Below are 22,039 nucleotides of genomic sequence, written 5' to 3'. Positions count from 1 at the left end.
ATGAGCAGGAAGGGGTATGGGAAGTCTGGAAGAACAGGAAAAGAAAAGTGGGGGAGAGGAAGGGACAGAGACCTCCTACCATCAACCAAGACTGCTATTCAGGGTTTGACATCACTGCAGTGTTTGTCTCCACATGGCTGCTATATGAGTTGGCAGAAATGGCTTGTTATGAGAAAAATAGCAGTTCTTCATGTACGCAACAAGTCCTAGGTTAAGATTTCTGGTTTATGCCATGTACACATCTCCCTATAAAGAAACCTACTTCTTTCTATCTATATGAAACAGATTTTTAAAAATAATTTTTTTTCTGACAAAGTTTTTGGTTTTGTGTGAAAGTTTAATATTCTTAAAGTCAAAATGACAACAGTATAAAGAATTCAAGGTAAACGTCTGTCTTTTTAAACACAAGGTCAAAGAGTAGTCAAAGAAAGCTCTGCCATCACCTTGACAGGACACAGGGTTGTTTAAAGTGCAATTTAACATAAATTTAAGACAACAATTTATTTTCCTGCAGCTGTTACTCATGCTTTCAACAGCACTGGTACCACTCAACTCTGGAACCAGGTTGTGCTGGAGTGCCAGAGCTCCTTGGCTGAGTGTTCTTCATTGGTATTTTCATTGCAGTAGAACTGTAAGAGCCAGAGGCAAGTCAGTGAGATTGAGATGGCTCGTGAGATCATCGTGGGAAGAATGAATCATCTGCCTTGGAAACATAAATGTTTATGATCACTGCTTCTATTCTGCACATATATCCTTGAGACACACAACTTTTACAAGAGTGTTCGTATTTATATAATTCCATAAATTGAGATGGTGCATTACAAACACAATATGCAGTTGTAGCTATAAATAGCAGAGCAGCAGGACCGAATTTTCAACTACTTCTTGCTTCCTATACTCCACAAATGAGATGTGTGGCCCAAGTTAACAAACTAAAGGAAAGAAAATACAGCTATAAGGCAATAAAAAAACCCCACGTGAGTCTCCCTATTTCAGATGGTGGAAGGGAAGGCCAGACTTTCTACCAAAGAAAAAGAAAATAAAGCCAGTCCCTGAGAGCTTACTGCAACATTTAACCATGACTAGAAGACAAAGAGCAGATCCTGCAGCAGAGGTTTTGACAATAGATTATTTTTGTGGCATTGTCAGTGTCAATGTGACAAACTAACACCTGTCCTTGACAAGAAGCATTTTGGCAAACAAATGCACAATATAATCAAAAGATTAAATTTGTTTCTAAACCTTGGCTGATGCTTCTTTTTTTAGTGCTCACAACACTATGGATGTACGCACAAACCCATGAACAAAAACCAGTGGCTGGGTGGTGTAGGAGCATCGTAACAATGTACCAAGGCATTCTTCCAGAAGGCCAACTAATAAATTCCCAAAGTATATGCAAAAGGTAACTAGTAACTCTTGGTAAACTTTCTGAACTTTGATAATGACATTGAGGGTTTGCTTCAGGAGTTAATTTGCCAGGCAATAAATGTAAGAGCAGTTAAAGCTCAATATTGGGTACCTGATTCAACAAGCAACCCAGCACTGATGGCAAGTAGTATAGTATATTTATTTATTTATTTGTTAAATAAATAAAACCTGCATCCTCATTTCCATTTCTCTGCTCAATTAACAACTTAATTCAGGGAGGAAGAGGCTGCTGGTACAAGCAGTACTTTTTGAACCAGGTCAGTTATACCTTCCATATTTTACACTGGATATATTGTATTTATATTGGATATATTTCGTAACAATTGAAGTAAAACAATGTGTGCACTGAACTGCCATTTTGAAACTACACTGAAATACTTCTGGACGCTCAAGATACTCCACACACACCGGACTATGACTTCACATGAGGAAGATCTATCCTACTTGGCTCTGGGGATGGACTCCCACATGTTTCATAAGAAGGCAAGACACTCAGAACTCTGAAGCTCTAGAGCAGGGATCTACACCTGCTCTAGGAAAGGTCATACTTTGTGCCACTGCTGCCTTTGTGCCATGTGGAGATGGAATTACTCGGTATGTTTTCCAAGGAAATGGCCACCTAGGGCAGAACAGATCAGGAAAGTGGTTTTAACAGCTCTCAGTATGTGCTTTAATGATTTTTTTGTTACACTGATGTCTTTCAAAAAGCATCAGTTGGGTAGAAAATGTGAGCCTTTGCTTTACGGTCCATAACAGACATCCTCTATGGTGCTCCTTCACACTGAATTGATGGGGTTTCCCACGTGTCCTCATCTGCCAACTGAGCCATCTGTGAAGTCTGATCCACAGGTTCTTTCTCACCCTGAGCTATTAATAATGCATCTTCTTGTCCTCCTTCTAACTGAAGGTCAGAGCTACAAGAACAATTAGATTCATTGAGTTTGTCCATAGAAGGTTCTGCTGTAGGGGTAGAGGACTGTTCAGTTTCTGCTTCAGCCTGTGGTTCTGTTTTAAGGTGAAGTCCAAACATGTTATTTCTGATGAGGTATCGGACACACTGCAAAATCACATTCCTTTCATGTCGGATGTCCTGGGCCAGTAACTGGAAATTAAAAAAAGAGAAGATGATGCACATTTCCTCTATTGCTCTGTTGCTAATAATAACATAGCAAGATACATTGATCTACTCAGTAATTTCCAGCATCTTTTGAGTTAAATATTTGGCTCTCTCACACAGGTCCTGGACGCACGGGGCTGGAGACTTCTGTACCAGAGACAATGATGTTTTCATATCGTGGACTGTAATACCAGGCCATGCATTCCAGTATGTCAGGGTAGCAAGTCCATTATCATTTTTCACACTTTCTGAGTTATACTATATCTGCAATTTAATATCCCATGCATTTTTAATTTAAATCACTTACGAGTAAAAGATAAATACAAGGAAAGGGCATCTTTAATCAGGTACCAGACCATGGGTTTAAACAGCACTAACTCTTTGGGCTATAATACATACACCAACCTAATTCTAATAGCTTAATCAAAGTGCTAGAGGCCTTCCTCATCAACTTTAATCTCATTGAAGTTCACTTTGGTAGTAGGAAAAAGAAACATATCAGCCAAAGAGCTGAATGAACCTTTTTCATTGCAAGTGTCAGCAGAACTAGCGGTATGAACAAACACAAAATCTGGGCCAAGTGGCTAAATCTGTAACTACCTGATTGTTTGCAGGAGAGCTGTATTACACATTGCAGGAGATTTGGCTAAGTCTCGCTTGCAATGTCACCAATAAGCTTTTTTTGCTGTTAGAAGTTTCAACAGTGGTTTAACCAGCCACTTTTAAGTCTGAATATTTCTACTTAGATCAGTTGCTAAGAGGTGTTACAAGCAGTGGACACCTAAAATGAGGCTTCAGGAACCTTCTATCTGAACAGGAGATGTACTTCAGGGCAGAAAAGGAATAGCAGAGTGATGTTCTCTTTGTTTGACTGGGAGAAACTGGTGAATTCCCAAACGGCCAAATTAGGACCCAGTTGGGCTGCAGCAATCACCCTACCAAAAACTATACCTTTCTATTTAATTTTTTAATGCAGGGATGGGTATCAGTGGAGCGACAGCAGACAAGCATTTGATTTTGTCAGGATAGAGAATGACTAAATGCACATTAGTGTTTGCATGTCTACAATAAACATGTTTTAGTAGTGCCCAAGCTCCCTGCTGAGTAACTGCCGAGAGATACCTGCAGCTATTCTCCTACCACCCTTCCTTTTTTTTTTTTTTTAAGAGCATCATTTCATTGATACAGCCTTTTTTTAGTATTCTAATCCACCTTCTGGATCCATTTTGTAAAATTTCAACCTTGCTCCCTCTCAAGGTTTTCAAACACTGACCATTTCTAATGACAGTAGAAGCCTACCTACAAACCTCAGGTTCTCCTCTGTGATTCACAGCCACAGTACACATTCTTTAAAAACAACTCTGAGCAATTTGAAAAGGCAAAAACAACTCACTAAAATGCAATTTAAAAATGGACTATACTGGCAAGCTTCAACTCAGGTTTCCTGTGTACTGCCAGCTTCTCTCAGCATGTGGGACTTCATCTGACTTTCTTCCAGAGTAGTCACTGCTTTGATCACCAACAACTTTGAAGAGCAAGTGATAAAGGCAAGTGCATGCTTTGGGAGCTACACAAAGGACAAACACTTCCTTTTCAGTCACTAGGAACTTTAATTCTTAGCAGAAACTGTCCTATGTGCTAAAAAGACTGCTGAGGGATTTCTGCCACATCTGCAGTTTGGGATGTACCTTATAAGGTATCTCTTGCCGAAACATCCTGTGCTATTTCAGAGCTCTGATGTCAGTGGCACCCTGCTTTCTCCTGTGTTTTGCACACTGCAAGTTTTCTCTTGATGGAGAAGCTTTATACTATTTATAGAATCACAAGGGTAGTACTGCTTTTGAGTAACAAATCCAATAAAAGCTCCAAGGTTTTGTTGGAGTTTTCTAAAGAAAGCCAAATGGGTTGCTTTGCACTGCTACTGGGAATACCTTGGACTCACCCTTACAAAACTCTTTCTACCCTTCTGAGACACCAACTGGCTGCTCTTCGAGGTGCTGTCCCTTCCTTAGATTGATCTAAACATGCCTAGTGAAGAAAACCTTCTGCAAACAGCTTGCAGTTCAACACCACTCTGTAGTTTAAATCACCAGCACACTTCTCAACAAGACCTCTTTGCATGTGCAAAAAGAACTGTGTGCTCCTCCAGCAGAGGAAAGTGGTTGAACAGCAAAGCTGGGAGCAAAAAGATCAGATCATGGCTGCTGGGATTACACACAAACAAAACCTACTGGATACTGCCACAGGGAAGGGGAGAGAGAGGAACAAAGAGTTTGTTCCTTGTGCAGCTCATTTCAGACACATGATTCAGTTGTCATCTCTTGCTTACCAAAGTCAGTCGTTACCTGAATGCATGCCAGGGTATTTCCATTTGTCTATTAAAGCATCTTCACCTTCTCCAACTGAAACACTCACTTTGCTGTTCTTAACAGACTGCTCTAACTTCCCACAGGGAAGAGAAGAAACACTCACAAATAGTTCTACTCTTGCACAGGAGGCATTATTTTAGCCTCTTACCATTTCCAGCAGAGTTGGACGTCGCTTGGGAATGCGAGGTGATGTTTTCCTGCCCCGCTTATCAGGCCCTCTAGGGGGACGCGCATTTGAATTCGAGCTCCTTAACGTTGTGCCTGCACATTCTGGGCGGTTTTGATTTGGTTTCTGACTCTGAGGAGCAGCAGTAGTTTGAGGCGTATTTCTGAGCACAGCCTGGTTTCTCTCAGCTTTTGTTGCAGTCTTGACAGGGAATTCTTAAAGAAAAAGAACACACTTTCATCTCAAAACTTAAAAGCCTCTTCAACATGCTCATATCCCCATGCACTGGCAGTTCATTAGTACTATTCTTGCTCACACAACCTGATGTGAAGATGTTCAAGGTTTACTTGGAGGGAGGGTTTTCTTTTTAAATACAAGGAATAATCTCTAAACATTCACAGAAAGGAAAACAAGGTATTTCAATTTTACAGCACAAAAAGAAAAATAAAAGGAATAAGACTTGATTGAGATTTTCAAATCTCTGCCTTCTTATCACTTAAGAAGTACACTGCTTCACATTATAGCTTACTGCAAATTTGGCTGCTGAGAAAATCATGACACAGTTAGGGCAGAGGATGCCCAGGTTCAATTCACTATCTGGTAGATGCTCTCTAACTTTGGGTAGGCCACTCAGGACAAGTAAAGTATAGTAAATATTTGCAAAAACAAGCAGCAGCAGCAACTCCTCACCACACACTGACGCATACACTCAAAAAAGCACAAAATCCTAGTAACAGAGAGTTCAAATACTACTGCAACACCCAGCAGCCTTTTATGGAAAAAGCCCTTAAGGATGTGGAAATTAGTTCACAGAGTGGCAATAACTGCCTTTTCCTGGCATTATACAAACATGATTTGAAGCAAGACCAAAAACAGGTTCCTTATTTTCCCCCAAGGGGAGAAAAGGCTTGGGAAATTTGATGACACACAACCTAATCAAAGACATTTTACGCCTCCTCTCTCAACCCAGGACAGGCTGCTGAGAAGAGGACAGCAAAAAGAGCCACAGTCCTGCTTGCAGTCCCCATCACTGCAGTGTGACACAGGGTAGAAGCGGGGGTAGAAGAGCAGAGGTTGTTCCTACACACCTTCGGGTTCGCTATCGGATGCACTGCCATAGTTGACCGACAGTGAGCTCAGAGCGGAGGTCACCTGCTTGGGGACAACTGTCATTGCCAGTCTCCCGTCTTCCTCAGCTGCCTCATCCTTGTCAGATTCTGCAGGGGAAGAAAAGGCAAGAGGGATTTTTCCCAACAATCCTGGCAACAGCCAGCCTTGCTGCTAAGTCCCTGTCTCAGCAGCACACACACCTGATGTTGGGCACCTTTGCTCAGTGCTGTGGACTGACAGAAACCCCCTCCACACTTGTACACTTGTCCACCACCATCTACAGAGAGGTGGTGGCAAACTGGTGCCTCCACTGGTTTATAGCCCTGCCAGCAAAGCTGCTGAAACAAAAAGTTTCCTGAACACAAGCCTGAGCCTTCTGCTTCCGTCTTTGCATACCAAATATAATTATAGGTTTTGTTATCAAGGGCAGGTAAAGAGAGAGAGAGGATTTCATAATGTTTTGAAGTCTTGCTAGATTTAGTTCTGAGATGGAGGAGAAGCATTTAAAAGCCAATCAGAAGGAATTTAAAAAAAGGAAAAAAAAAATCAAAAAGATGTGCCTATACAGTAAAATCATGGATTTGGGCTGTATTTTTTAAATTCTACCTAGTTATACTGTGTTTGTTATTATTTGCTCTGGCTATGTTTCTCAAATGTACAAAAAGTTGCAACTGGCCTTAATAGTGTGTAATAAGTACCACATTACTTTTCTACCTACTAAAACTGAAGCCACTAGCTATATTTTGGCATAATTAGACCTTTTCTCATTAAGTAAAACACAGATGTTGCAGGGAAATACAGATATATTTAAGCATACTTAGGTTTCCCAACACGCAAAGATTAATGGAATAAACAAATTGCATAGGGATGCTGAGTTCTTGTTCTCACTAATTGAAGATTATGTTTTCAAGAGGAAAAACTCAGCATCAGACATCTTTCCAGGGAATGTATTCTACCCTTGTTGCTAAAAATAGCCAGAGTATAAGTCAGCTTACATGCCATATTCTAGGAGTAGTGCATCACTGCTGACTATATTATAAACAGTTAGATCTGAAGAATTTATATTGCTGCCAGCATGAGGAAACAAGACATGCTCACAAAAAATCCCAACAAAAATCTAAACCAAAAAAACTAAGCAGCAATACTTCAGAGAACACACACACGGAGAATATCAAGAGTAATAATACAGCAAAGAACCGAATTAAAAGCAAAATACTGACATTGTAACTAATTCACTTAACTCATACAAGGAAATCCATTTGCTTTCACTTTCTAAATACTGTTATTTTCAAAACCACAAAGGGATATTTAACAGTTTAAATAATTTTGAAAATAATTTGGCTGTTGAAGTACTTCATTCTTCTTCTGGTTTTATAAATATTTTCTTATCTCACATGTTAATTTAGCAACTGAAGCTGGTGCTGGATGGTCTTTAGACTACTGTACAATATTTACATCAGAATGTGTAATGCTGCATACAAACTTCATATCAGACTTCCAAAATGGTGACTAGCAAGCACAACGTCTCAGCCTCTAAACTTAAACAACTATTTAAAATAAAACTTCTGCAAGTTCCTTCATCTTACCAACATCACCATTTGCCAGAAGACCAAGAGGGTCCACATCCTTCTCATATGCTTGGCCTGCCAAAGCATTTTGCTTTTCATGTTCCTTTTCATGTGTACTGTTTTCTGGTCCATTGGCTTCATTTTGAGTTCCATGTTCATAATTGCTGCCATTTTTCCTAAATTTCTTCCAGAACGGGCGCCATTGTTTTCTTCTGTGTCTTCGTTGATGCCCAAGACCCTCTCCATTTTCTGCAGGTTTCCACATCCCCTTCATTTTGCTGGGGAATAGAAACAGAAAGCTCATACAGATGACAATCTATGAGAATAAAAACAACTGATGGAACCAAATGGTTCAGGCCCTTGCTTAAGGTTCAGCAACACAGACGATGCCAGGACTTACACCAGCTCAGCTAACACGAGGCAACAGCCCATAAAATCAGTCACACCTCATCTCAGGCAGGGCAATGGGACAAAGCTGGAAACTGAATTAACAGTTTGGAGTTCATTACCTTGACTTTTTATTTTTCAACAAGGCCAAGGGTACACGGGCTAAGAAAGTTCCTTGAGAACCTGCAGCGTGAGGACATGGCATTTTCATTTCAGATAACAAAGTCAACAAATACTCTCCTCACTTGAGCATTAATGTAATTCAAAAAACTAGTGACATGAAGTTAAAAGGAAAGCATCTACTGTAAACATTCTTTCACTGCTGAAGTCTCCTTTTTCTAGTTACGACTCTGAGAAGCATCTTGCTGCACCAAATCCATTCAGCCATCTGACACCACCAGCTGCAATATCTACCTACTCCTGCCTCCAACCAACATGCCATTCATCTTTTCCATTCCAAGGAAAAGGAATAAAAGAAATGTCCACCAGGATAATGCTTTTTTTTTAAAACCTGAAACAAAATAGCAAGTCCTGAAATACAGGAAGAGCACAGCATTCTGGTTACACTTATCTTTCATGGTTCCATCATCTTCCAGGTTATCCTATAAACACATGTTGATAGGAAGATACCTGGAAAGCTTAATAAACTTTGGTTGAATTCTATAGATACAAGAATAAATGTGACCAAGAGAGAAAAGCAAATATAGAAGGGACAACTGAAGCTTCCTGAAAATATTTATTTCCCAGCAACATAAACTTAATTCAGCAAAACAACACTGTAACTAACCATCAGTACATTACAACAGCAAAAATTACACAAGATCTCCTGTCCTGAATGAACCCCATGACTGGCTCTGACCCTCCCTGCCTCAGCCTCATCTACAGCATGGCTGAAGTCCTATTATCCCTTGTCAACCACATGCCTCATGATGTGGGATGCTGTGCTCATGTCTGGCATCCCTGAAATCTTGCAGCAAGGTGTTAATATTTTGTGACAAAGGACTACCTTTTGTTTGTCTTCATTCTGAGGTCTAAACAAGTCATTTAGTACCCCATCCTTCTTGAGTTGCAAGAAACAGTGTATATTCACTTTATTCACCTCTTCCACCCATGCAATTTTTCTAGGCCTCCATCACACAGCCCTTTCAAGCCACCCACTACTTTGCTTGTTCAGAAATGTTCCCATTACCAGCATTCCTTTTTTCCACGCTTTTCTGGGCTCACCAAGTCCTTCTTGAGAAGAGAACAAGGCCTGTCATAGCACTCAAAATGACTATATCACAACAAAACATATTTAATTTCATTCTTCAGTCATTTCACTAGTGTCTAACACAGATTGCTCATCCCTGATGGCATCACCCACCACAGCGCTCCTGAGGCACAAGTGGCAAGCCACTGCCTTCCTGTGTATTAGGCCCTAACCCACAAAAGAAGGCTAGTATTACCTCCTATGATTCAACTCCAACAAGAGAGAAAACTACTTTTCTGAATTTGTACATCCATGCTCTAAATTCAGCATGTTGTACAACCTAGAAGATAGTGAGTAAATACAACCTCAAATAAAGCTGTTGTCCTTGACCAAGGGTTAAAAACAACTTTCTAAATTCTCTGGGGCCTCAAACACCCTGAAAGAAACCTCAAGGTCAAAAACATGTTCCAGTAAACATCAACCTAGCATCTGACTTCTGCCATTCCCTCGTGGAAGATATCCTGCTCTTCATTCTCCACTCAGAGGGCATGGAGAGCTGTGCACTATTACTCAGGTGTGAGACACCAGACAGGCTTCCACAGTCATCCTTATGCATCTCTGATCTCACATGCTGGGATGCTGAGACTTAGGAGTTGCAAAGCACTTCAGAGAACCACAAATGAAAAGCACCATGGAAGTGTTAAGCATCTAATCCTTTCTAAATCTTACTTAGCTATTTGCTTTAATAGTACAGCTTGCAGGGAACAAGCTGTATTCTATTTTTTCCTCACACATCAGTAAATCTGCCAGATAAGCACCAATTCCAGAATCTTTACTGCTGATATACAAAGCAGAAATGACAGCTTATGGACACTTCAAGTCTAGAGTGCTACTAGTGCAGAGGAGGGAGGGGAGAAAAAGAAGAGATCTGTAGAATCAACTAGAATAAAAAGTTGCTACACAGAAGTAAACAACCTGCAGTTTTGAGGGCTTTCTTTTTCCAAACAATTTTCCATATATAAAGCTAACAAATGTAACAGTATGGAATTGGTGATGGACATTTAAAACTACTTGATGCCTCTGACTCAGAGCCAAGAGTTAGCAAATAAAACCTGCAGACATCAAACATTTTGTTACTGTGACAAAGGAAGTCCACCTTTGCTCTTAAGAATCTCCAAAGATAATATAATATATGTTTGTAGCTTTAGTTTCAATGCCCAGGTTTGACTCCTTGGGTGCAAAGCACTCCTGCAACTTCATATCCTTTGAAGGAACTTGTACTTCAGTCTTCTATAAACCTTTTCTCTCAGTCATGAAAGGCAACTGATTGGGTGGGGGCAGGTAAGTGCTGGATCTTCTGAAGCACATGCTGCAGCAAGGTAATTTGCACTGTCACACTTAATAAATTACACTGACTTCTTATTCTGCACTAGCTCAACCATTTTACCATGGCGCAAGTTTTCTTCTGTTTGCTGTCATCCCCTATACAAAAAACTAGGCAAACCTCAGCTTCACTTCCATGGAGTCGAAAATGGCATTTAACAAGAGCCCGGTAGGACTGAGTCTGCTCCTGCCTTCCAGCCCAGTCATTCTAGTTTAAACAAGTGATGTTTTAGGAGTGTGGCTCATTATAGCTTTTTTTTTTAAATCCCACAGGGCCTAAAGCAGAGTCAATGAAGTTAGCTGGTTCCACCTAACAATGAAACGGAGATAGAAGAATAAAACCATGCTGGAAAATAATTTATAATGCAGAGAACAGATGAAAATCCAAGATGAGTAAGTACTAGCTCAGAGCAATGGTAGCAGACAGATTCAACTTCATTTTCATATAGTTTTCATTATAACTTAAGTAGTGCTGCTTCTTTCTCCTACCCTCTATCATCTTTATTTTTTCCCCTCTTCACTTGACTATTGATTTATCATCAGAAAACAGAGAGAGTCAGAATAAAATCTCTGTTGGTGATTTTCAGGCAATAAAGGATTAAGCCATGTGGAATCATTATGCTGCATGACTTCTGTCCCCATTACTACTTTTTCAGAGATGAAGGTTATTCTGATCTAATGAATGGCCACTAGAAAGAGGTTTTCTCAAACAAGCCAGAATACCACATTTTTAATGTAGTTATTGTTTCATTTAACTGAAACGGACTTCAGAGCAATATGAAGTAAACAAAAGAATATTACATCAGCAGTTTGTCAAATGGCCTGTCCTCTCTTAAAGGGCAGCCAGATTCTTTATACAGTGCAAGCAGTAAGTGTTGGGAGACCAGAGTAACAGAGCATACTTTTGAACTAAGTAGGAAGAAAGTAACAAGCTTGGTTCAAAACACTTACCCAAACTGCTGGGTAGTCAGAACTTCTCCCCTTTCCTCCTTCTGCACCTGCATTTCCTTCTTCTTTTCAATGTTTGCCAACGTAGGAAAATTTCTAGAAGAAAAAAAAAATAGTTTCACTGGTTCTTAAAGGATTCACTGTAGTTTCTCAATTCCCCCTTTACTAAACCAGCTTCCTCCATAAACATTACAGATTTTTAAAAATTTTAAAGGAATTTTAACATACTGTTTCTTTCTTAAAAAGACATTAGTGAGGAAAAGAAACCTGAGTGCATTTATGCTTATATATCCAGACATAACAAACAAGACCAAAAAAAAAAAAAAAAATCACATTAGCATTCTTAGATTTACCAAACCATCAAGCAAGGTGCAGACAAACAGTTTGGTTATAGTTATGGACCCTCTCTCTCTTTGCCCCAACACATAACAGGCATGATTTAGCCCTCCTATTTTACTTCTGTGGAGTTTCAAGTGGATTATTTGAATGACATGCTTTTAGCAAACTAACTGCTGAGTTCTCGTAAACTTTAAAAAAAACAAAGGTTATGTGAACAGCTTCTGGGTGCACAAGATTCCTTTAATGTGACAGGGAAAAGCATACAAGCTCCTTCTCAAGCAATATTTAGCATTGTGCTTGCACACTGACCTCAAGTTCACCAGAATTACTGCCCCTTTTTATTTCCAGGTTCAAGAAAAATTGCCAAATCATGCAGATGAAAAGAAATCTACTGTTACAACCATCTCCCAAATCATCCCATCTCTTCCATTCCCCACCTCCCTTAACATCCATCCTTCCCTCCAGACAAATGTCTCACTGGTTCTAACATGCAGAGCCTGGGTAGCAGGCTTTTTACCATCAAAGCCCAAAGATGGCTACACTACTTGCTCTGCAAACATTACTTAGCTAAATGCCAGTGCTTCGAGATAAAGGTGGTAAATGAGAAACACATGCACATGCTTCCCCAGCTTCTGGATAGAAACACAAAGTATAAATATTTGATGTCTGTTAAAATGAAGTAAAGAGAAACGTAGAACAGCTTCTCACTAAAAACAGCTATCAAAAAAGACACATATCTTTCATTAAATATTTAATCCTATCACATGCATTTCCCCCATATTACAGCATGAATGCTAAGTGCCACATTGATTCAACACAGCTTCAACCACATACCAAGGGAAAAAGAGAAGCATTTTCTACAAGACAAACCTAAACACACTACAGAACTTGTCTCCTTTAAGAGGATTTGAACATGAGCTGTCAACATCTATTTTCTTTGGATTTCTCCCAGAAATCTGCCATACAGCTCAAGAGAGCACAGGGATGTGATGCTTTACCTCCTCTCTTCCCTGTTAGATTTGTTCATCCATGTTACAACACTCCCAGCACACAGCAAATGTGCAGTGAACTCTTAAATCTCAGAAGCTTCGCATTGACAAAGACCCCTGTGCTCCACAGTTTTAGGAGAAGGTGCTTTCCTTCAAACACAAAGGCTCCCAGGAGGATAGCAAGCTATCAAACAAGTAGTTATGTTCAAAAAATCCCCAAGCTGATTGTAGAGATTGCGGGGGGTGCAGGGTGTGTTTTAAATATAAAGGAAGACCCTAAATACTAGAGCAAAGGAGCCTTCAAATGCTCCAGCACTTATGCTGATTAAGGACATATTCAGACATGCTCTCACAATACAATTTGAGACATGATTGCCTCCCACTTTCATTCCTGTGAGTTACCACTCCCTCCACGAGCCACCATAATGGACTGCACCAACACTTTCAGTTCCATTTACTGCCAAGACTGACAGATTTCTCCTACACCAGCCTTCCAGCTGACACAGGCAGTAACTGACAGCTGGCGAGAGCCCAAGTCACAAGTCCCAGTATGCCTGCAGAAGCACATCTGAAGGCATCTGTAGTGGCTGTGTTTATTTTCTCCACCTATTCCCAAATGTTAAATGGCATTTTATTCACTGCCTTTACCTCATGCCTTTACTGCGTCTCTCCACATAAAAGGCCATACACTTAAATCCCAAGAGCTGGCTTGGGTTTGCACCCTGCCAAGCCCTCCTCCTCTCCTAAGAAAATGGTGTTCCTAAAATGTTACCTACAAACACCACTGAGGTAGAAGTACCCCAGCATTTGTGCCTTGCAAACAACTTGTCAGAGCTTGAACGCATCAGTCCCCACAAGGCTTTACAAACCTAAGCAACTTATCATAAAAGGCAGTTAAACCAGGATGTGATGGTCTGGCACAGCAGACTTCATAAAGCCAGTACAGCCTGAGAAGGCAACCCTCTTTCATAGCAACTGCAGTTCCCAACTGTACACTTCTACAATCCAAAGTTTTTCAAAATAAATTGATAACATCAGAAAACTGCTTTTCAGGTTGAGTATATTAAATATATCCCAACAAAGTGAAACATGAAGGTAAAGAACACCCTAAAGCTTCTAGAAACAGGGAAGAGTGACACTGAGCATAATCAATAACATGTGTGTCTTAGTGAATACATTTTTTTTCCAATAAATGAGCACACTAGCCAGAGCCATGCATTTTTTATAGACCAGCATACTTTATCTTGCTCTCATAAACATTGGAGTAAAGCAGCTCTTAGTGAGCAGTAAAGAAACAGAGCTTTGCCAACATCTAACAGAAAAGAGACCTTTTTCTATAGCAGTTTACACAATGAACTCCTGAGTCAAGAGCTATACATTTTCATCATTTTAATAGGAACAGTACTGTGAGCAAAATGTCTCAATAATTTCTTGAGCTGGTCTTAATTGCATATGCACAGCAAACAGTAAAGGAGACATGGATAGCCCAAAGGGAACAAAAATGACCCAACAGAGCTGATAAAATCTTGGCTTAACTTTCTCACATCTGATTTAATCATATGTTAGCTGAGGCAGTTTTATTGCTAATCTATTCCAGCAGATCAGAGTAAACTTCAATGTATCTATGTTACCTTGATCTACCAACACATCCCTTCTACTTTGCTTTGTCTTTTCTACTTTTACCAAATGATAAGAAATTATTTTCCACATACCTAGTTCACTACTATGAACACAACATCAGGGAGGATTCCAAACTACTCTAGGATTATCATAATGCAACTAAAAAACCACAAATTAATTAAAAGTGATGTGGTTAACAGTACTGGACTTCAAGCACTAGGCACATGCTCAGCCTGTGAGATGGATTGCAAGGAAATACAACAGACAATTCCTATCTGAACAAACCAATGCTAAGAGATTAAAGAAAGCGGGGCAGAAAGGGGAGAATTTACAAGCAACAGACAAGCTCAAGAAAATCCCCCAATGTTATATCAGGAGCTAAGCAAAAGTAAGTTTAACGATTCGCTTTTAACACTAAAGCAGCCTTGCCACATTCTTACTAATAACCATTGCTCAAGAAATGTTGGTGAGAAACAGATGGGCTGGCAGGACCCAGATCTCACTTGTGGAGTAAGGAAGACAGCAATGCCTCATTCTGACACATTAAGGAAATGCATTGCAGATAATTCTCTTTAAGATCATGTTAAAGAAAAAAATATGCTGAAGACAGCACATTTCTCAACACTTGGAAGGGACAGGACAAATCAAAACAAGAAAAGTTGATGTCAGACTTCACAACCATCTGTCTGCAAAACACAGGGAAACCCTGAGGTCCCATGAAACTTCATCTCTACTGCTCTTTGCTTAATTAGATTTCTTGGCTCAGCAGGTTCAACAGGAAAACAGCATTCCAACCCAGCATGCTTCATCCAGAGATACTCTTTACCAGCTCTCCTCCTCCTCTTTCTTCTTTGAGAGTAAGGCTATACTTTAAACACAAGTTCTTTCTTTAAGGTTTTAAGCAGGATACACAATTGAGCAACACAGCAGCTAATTAAGAAGAAAAATCTCAACTCTGCAAGTAATTATTTATAACGGCTGAAAGAACAAGCGAGACAGGATGCAGCATGGAAACACACATATTAAATCACTGCAACCTAATTAGAAACAAACTATTAATGACCTAAAAAGATTCATTCTCAGCTTTGATTGGAGCTTCCAGAAAGAAAAAGGTTTTTTCCTGTCACCATAAACCAAAACTGCTTAATAGCTCAGACTCCCTCTGGTGTCCCTTTTTCCTGTACAATGCAATGCTTACTGTGAGTCAACAACAGACCTTCAGTACTAAACTGATGCTTTGCTGTGACCCAATTAATGCTGCACAAAAGTTCCAGCTGGCTTTCTCTCTCTGCCTGCTTCCCACCCCCTCCCCCCCGTTTTTTTTTTTTTTAATTAAAGAAAGAAGGATGCTCACAGAGCTTCCTTGCTGTACTGAGTAACAAAAGCCACCCAGGTAGTCATTCTACACCCATCCATCACAGCTAAATACGATGCCCACAGAAGGCCTGAAGTACCAAGATAAGGCACTACTCCATCTAGTGGCCTTGGCTCAGACAGTCCTAATTCCATTTCGCCTTTTCTGGTTAGTTGCTGTGACCGTGTGACTTTATTTCCTCTGATATTAGTGTGCTCCAGAGAGCTAAGGCTTTCAGCAATGCTGTATCGTAGCCAAATTCTATTCATCTGTAGAACCAACATGAGATCCTTCAGAAGCTCAGCAAAACCATCTCAGGCAGAGCATCACCCTTACAATTAAGTGTAGATAAAGGCTCCTGTGATTTGCAGCATCCACTCCCCACACAAACAGTACTTTATCCATAACTCCATGTTCAATTCCCACTTCTCTAATGTTCTAGTATAGTACATACTGACATATACACCTTAAACATCATTTCAACACTTAAACCTCAGCACCAACTGCCAGACAGGAACTCCCCTGAACACTTCCCAAAACAGAGAAGTATATGAAGAGTTGAAAATAAGTAGCAAGGACTCTCTCAGAGACTGCATACAAATATGGATCTTCTCCCTTGGAGCTACCATTAGAAAATTAGGTCACAAAAAAACCACAACAGCAATATGTAGACTGAAAGCAAATAAAAACCAAGCCCTCAAGCATCTTTTGAATAAAACAAAACCTTGGAAGGAAAACTAACCTAGCACCAAAACTTACCTAATCTAACACCAAACTTACATTTGTACAGATCACAAACAACTTTCGTCTGGTTAATGATGGCATTTTAAAAATGGGAGGAAATCATCTCTTGCTTCTGTATCATAAAAAAAAGCTTTTTTTTTTGTAAACAACCTATGGATTATTTTCATTTGTAAAAAATGAACAGCAGTTGCAGGTGCAACAGTTGACTGCTGTGATGTGCTGACATAGTGGTAAGATCTCACTCTGTCTTTCTGAAATTTGCAGAAAAAGCTGAAACCACGTCCGAAGAAAAATTAAAATCTCCAAGAATGAAATTACATGCGGACAAATTTTGCTTCTCCATACGGGAAAAAATGGATGGGAGGTAGTTAAAAAAATCTACAGTAAATTCCATTTATTTTTCTTTTTCAACATAAACAGTGTAAAAACGTATTAAGGGAAGTGAAGTTCAAAGCAAGAACACGTTAACATTGCCTTCTGACATGGATGCAAGGCGGATGCATCAGAAAGATTCCATCAGAACACTGAGTTTATTTTCACTAAACAAACCTTGCATGACTAGTACACTGCCCTAACTCATCATCACTGATCTCAAAATTAAACTTATATCACTTCCCATTCTGCATATAGGACTCTTGCTTGCTCATGGAAACAAAACTCATGAACTGATCACTTGCAAGACTATATTCTAAATTATGAATAGAAGTGAGGAAAACCTGCAGCATCTTTTTCCGGCTGGGAAAGTGTAGATTTTAATCCTTTGAACTCTGAAGGGAAAAAAAATATCTGGGAGATAAATACTTCAATCCTGATCAACATAAAAAAGTTATGTTTTATTTTTTTCCCTGTTACATCACAGGTTAAGAAATAGTGAGAAATACTTCTTATTGGAGAATTTTACTTTGCACCCTGCATATAATGCAAGTTAGACTTCTCTTTCACTAGAAAAGCATCAAGCAACACAGAAAGCCCTTAAAAAATTAGGAAAACTCCCTGGTGTGGTCTACTGGGACAACTTAAATTGAGGAAATCTGCATACAATATTACAATTATAGTCAGTACAACAGCTCCAGATTTTAAGCTATTAAAAACCACTACACAAACACTTCTGACCTAACACACAATCAGTGATCAGGCTAAAAAGAATGAGATGTTCGCCTAACCTGGGGTACCACATCAAGCACCTGGGAAAGTCGTTTCCTTTCTCAGCTGATACCTTGCCTGCCATTATAATCTTCTAAATTATTATAGTCTCTGGAGCTCACATTCTTCTGGCCCAGGCATTCTGACACAGATCACTGCTGCAGGAGTTTTGCAGCGTCAATGGAAGAGCAAAAACAACAAATTATGTGCTGCTCCTGCCCTTCAGCTAACACCATCTAGTGCTCCCAATAGGTGAAAATAAAGTAAAACATATCCATAGGCCACAAGTCTTACCTTTTTCTTTCTTCTCTCCATCTAGCAATCTCTTCTGGACTATCTAATTTTATTCTTTTAGCACCAGGTGCATGTGCCTAAGGAAGAAATATTTCACAGATGTTTAAAAGAGAAAGGAAAAAACCCACAAGTTAAAGACATCATCATTATGTCAGGTATAGTGGTAGCACATTGTTTTCATCTCCAAAACTGGTGAGACTGTATGCAGAGATGATAAAATAAATCCATTAAGAAAATATTTAATGTATTTTCATCCACAATATTGTCTTGAAACAGATTCTCCTCAGAGGTGGGTGATACATTTTCTTTCCAGATGAAGAAAACCACGGAAGAATGAGAAAAGGGCCTATGGTAAAGACAGCACAGACTCCTATTTTGGGCCTTGAGGGTTACCTACATTCTTCCAGTGTATCTGAACGATCTTCTCATGGGCACTGAAATTGCAACCTTCTTCTGAGCACTGCAACACAAGAGGGTGAACTTAAAACATACCAATTTACACAAATTATAAACAAGCTTCTGACCGTATTTCAAATAAACTCAATGCCAGTTGCCTGTACAGTTTGTTGTGCAGCAGGGACAACATACTTCTAAATTTAATCTGATTTTAGAACAACCAGTGTAGGCAATGTATCTGATAACTGAAGATAAAGTTAAGTTTACCAAAGATAAAAATTTGCAAGACCCTACAATTTCAAATTTTGATACTTGCAAATTTTGATAATTTTCAATAAAGGAAATTTTTTAATGTTTCCACACAAAAACTGTACGTGCTATAGTGGTGTCAATGAACTAATTCCTATGACTTTGCAATACTTCACAAGAAAAACAGTTTAAAATAATTTAGTAATAAAACCAAAAATAATACTGAAGCCTCCCCTACATATAGCATTCAGAAAAAACACCCCCCACTAATACTTGACATAGCTCTGGAAACTCTTTCCTATGTCTTCTGTTCAAAGAGTGACTACAGCTAACTGCTTGCAAGGTATGAAGGAAAAAAATTGAAGTGTGAATAAAAGGAGCCAAACTCATTAACCTGCTTATGCTGTGAAATGTGTTCATCATACTTCTCCTGGTTTTTATAGCCACGGTCACAGGTATCACAGTAATGAGAGAAAACTGGTTCTTTTTTCTTTTTGGTCTGAAAAGAAAACAAAAAGAAGAAAAAATAATCTCAGGATTGCAGTTACAAGACACTCCTGTATTTAGTTACAGTAAATTCACGAATACAAGCCGCACTGACTATAAGCCGCATCTCTGGGTGTTGGGAAACATTTCGGTCTTTGTCCATTAATAAGCCGCACCTGAATATAAGCCATTCTGTCGTTCGCAGCGAGGACCCACGTGCAACAAAGTTGCCAAATAGTAACAGAATCACGGCAAGGCGGGGTTTACCAGCTCAGCTCGGGCTGTGCGGACTCGGTCTGCTTGGGGCTGCCGACGGGGCCAGGTGGCCCAGCTCGGCGGAGCCGCTCGGGGCTGCCCACTGCTGCCGTCGGGCTCACTTGCCCCGGCCCGGCGCTGCCCCGCGGTGGTAGGCAGGGATGGAGCCCCCCCGCTCCCGCGGCGGCAGGCAGGGGAGGAGCCTGCCTGCTCCTGCCGTGGCAGGTGGGTGCGGGAGCCCCCTGCCTCCCCTCAGGCCGCGGGGATGGCAGCACTGAGCCCCCCGCCTCCCCTCCGGGCTGCACTGCCTGAAGGAGGGAGCTCCCCCGCCTCCCTCCCCGCCCCGCACTGCCGGTACAGAGCCCGCCTGCACCCGCCGCGCAACAGAGTAACCAATTTGTAACAATCGCGCAAAGCCGGATTTTACTGGCAGGTGCTGGGCTCGGCACCTCGGCTGGCACTTCCAGGGTTGGAAATTTCAGAAAATTTTTCACATATTAGCCGCTCCTGAGTGTAAGCCGCATTTCCAGGGTGGGAGCAAAATTTTAGTCAAAATGGTGCAGCTTATAATCATGAAATTACTGTAGTCACGAAATGCTATTAGTATTTTTGTTAATAAAGCAGTTATGTGTTTCAAAAGTTTCAAAGATAAGCTAACATAATATGAAAGTTAAGTTCAAATTACCCATCTTCTAAACAAAGTGCCCTGCACTCAGCTCTTCTCACTACCACCTTTCAATCAATTATTGCTTCTGCAAACACACCAGTCTGCTGGCACAGACTTCCTGAGGGCTGTGAGACTTAGGCTGAAGCCCCACGTCTCTTCCCTCCCAAGACAGACCATAACTCCCCTGACATATACAGGTTCATAGTGCAGCACAGACCCTTCCTTCTCCCCCTACACACATCAGTGTCATCTGGCTGGCTGGTCTTGACCATGTAAAAGAGCACTAAGGTAACTTAGGTAGTTGAGCATCACCACAGTAAAGTGACATAAACGTGTGCAAGAATTTGGTTGACATGTATCTTTCAAGAGTTATAGACTGTCACAGGTTTGCTCTCTTTTAAGAGCAAACAAATTAGACAAGAGAATGGGATCTCTATAGTGCCTTGGGCCAAGTCCCGTAAGACTGACACCATCATAGAAAGGTTTGGGTAGGAAGGGAAGTTCCAAGATCATCTGGTTCCAAACACCCCACCACAGGCAGGGACAATCTATGATTAGATCAGGCTGCTCAAAGCCCCATTCAATCTGACCTTCAACACTTCCAGGGCACAGCTTCTCTGGGCAATCTGTGCCAGTATCACATCCCCTTCACGGTAAAAAAAGTATTCCTTATGTCCAGTCTAAATCTACTCTGCTTCAATCTAAAAGCATTACTCCTCGTTCAATCACTACAGGCCCTAGTATAAAGCCTGTCCCTGTCTTTCTCCTAAGTTCCCTTAAAGTAATGAAAGGACGCTGCAGGGTTCTACCTGAAGCCTTCTCTTCTCCAGGCTGAACAACCCCAGCTCTCCCAGCCTTCCCAGGAGATGCTTCCCCCGCCCCAATTATTTTCGTGGCCTTTCCCAGAACCCACTCCAGCACTGGGGACCCCACTCCATACCTTTGGTTTGTTATTTTCTTCTGGACAATGTTTACTAAACGGAGGCGCTTGCTTGCCCTGCCATTTCTGGGAGAAATTACCATTTCCACCTTCAGAACAGAGAAAAGAAAAAGATGAGCCATTCACAGACACAGCTGGTAAAACAATCCCCCCCCTACCTCGGTGGGCAACAGAGAAGGATCTAGGGAAGGGAAAAGAGAGGGCTGCATGACCAACATGCTTGGAGGAGAGTCCTGCAGCCCCAAGGGTTCAGGACAGCCCCGGGGCCCCTGTGTGGGATGGGAAGGAGCCCATGGGCCAAGGCTGCCCTGCCCCTCACCAGCGTGCGGGCCCTGCGGGCGCGCTCCGTAGGCCGGGGGGAACCAGGCGGCCGGCGACGTGTAGCTCGGAGGGGGCAGGAAGCTCTCGGGCTGCGGGTAGCTCTGAGCCGCCGAATAGCCCTCGGCGGGCTGCGAGTAGCCCTGGGCAGGCTGAGGATAGCTCTCGGCGGGCTGCGAGTAGTTCTCGGCGGGAGGGATGCTCTGGGCGGGATCCGAGTAGCTGTCGGCGGGTTGCGAGTAGGACTCGGTAGGCTGGGAGTAGGTGTCGGCGGACGCGTAGGTGCTGTCGGGAGGAGGGTAGCGGCCGGGTGGGGGGTAGGGCACAGGGCCAGACCAGAAGTTCGCGTCCCAGGAAGGCGGCGGGCAGAAGAAGGGCGGCGGGATGCCCGGCGGGGGCAGCCCCGGCGGGGGCGGTGGGTACCAGGCGAAGGGGTTCATGTCGGGCCCGGGGAGGCCGCTCGGGCACAGACCCCGCTCCGCGCTGCGCCCGCACCACCACGTGGGGCCCTCCGGTGGCGGCCGGTGAACGCGTCACGTCCGGGCTGTTAAACCCTCCTCCTTGTCTCCCTCCTTCCTTC

The 22,039-nt window shown here is 41.6% G+C and overlaps 1 protein-coding gene across 1 annotated transcript; it reads right to left on the bottom strand.

Moving 5' to 3' along the window:
- Window positions 1-381: 381 nt before the first annotated feature.
- NUFIP1 (nuclear FMR1 interacting protein 1) lies at window positions 382-22,000 on the bottom strand. Its single transcript, XM_033052813.1, has 10 exons — window positions 21,461-22,000; window positions 21,142-21,230; window positions 19,188-19,292; window positions 18,546-18,608; window positions 18,149-18,225; window positions 11,669-11,761; window positions 7,777-8,036; window positions 6,169-6,297; window positions 5,063-5,295; window positions 382-2,530 (listed from the first exon to the last, which is right to left on the bottom strand). Exons 1-10 carry the CDS (start codon window positions 21,897-21,899, stop codon window positions 2,192-2,194), a joined length of 1,827 nt encoding a protein of 608 aa, XP_032908704.1. The 5' UTR covers window positions 21,900-22,000; the 3' UTR covers window positions 382-2,191.
- Between the last annotated feature and the right edge of the window lie 39 nt (window positions 22,001-22,039).

The sequence above is a fragment of the Catharus ustulatus genome, chromosome 2 (genome assembly GCF_009819885.2).
Source record: "Catharus ustulatus isolate bCatUst1 chromosome 2, bCatUst1.pri.v2, whole genome shotgun sequence".
Classification (NCBI taxonomy): Eukaryota; Metazoa; Chordata; class Aves; order Passeriformes; family Turdidae; genus Catharus; species Catharus ustulatus.
The sequence above is the reverse complement of the archived record's forward strand: the minus strand, read 5'-3'. Positions and strand labels throughout refer to the sequence as shown.

Excerpts from the sequence above, each read along its gene's own strand:
- NUFIP1 (XM_033052813.1), bottom strand. The coding sequence starts at position 21,899 with ATGAACCCCTTCGCCTGGTACCCACCGCCCCCGCCGGGGCTGCCCCCG. Across the intron at positions 18,226-18,545 it reads TTCAGATACACTGGAAGAAT|GCACATGCACCTGGTGCTAA; the intron begins GTAGGTAACCCT and ends TTTCTTCCTTAG. Across the intron at positions 11,762-18,148 it reads TGGAGAGAAGAAAGAAAAAG|AAATTTTCCTACGTTGGCAA; the intron begins GTAAGACTTGTG and ends TTTTTCTTCTAG.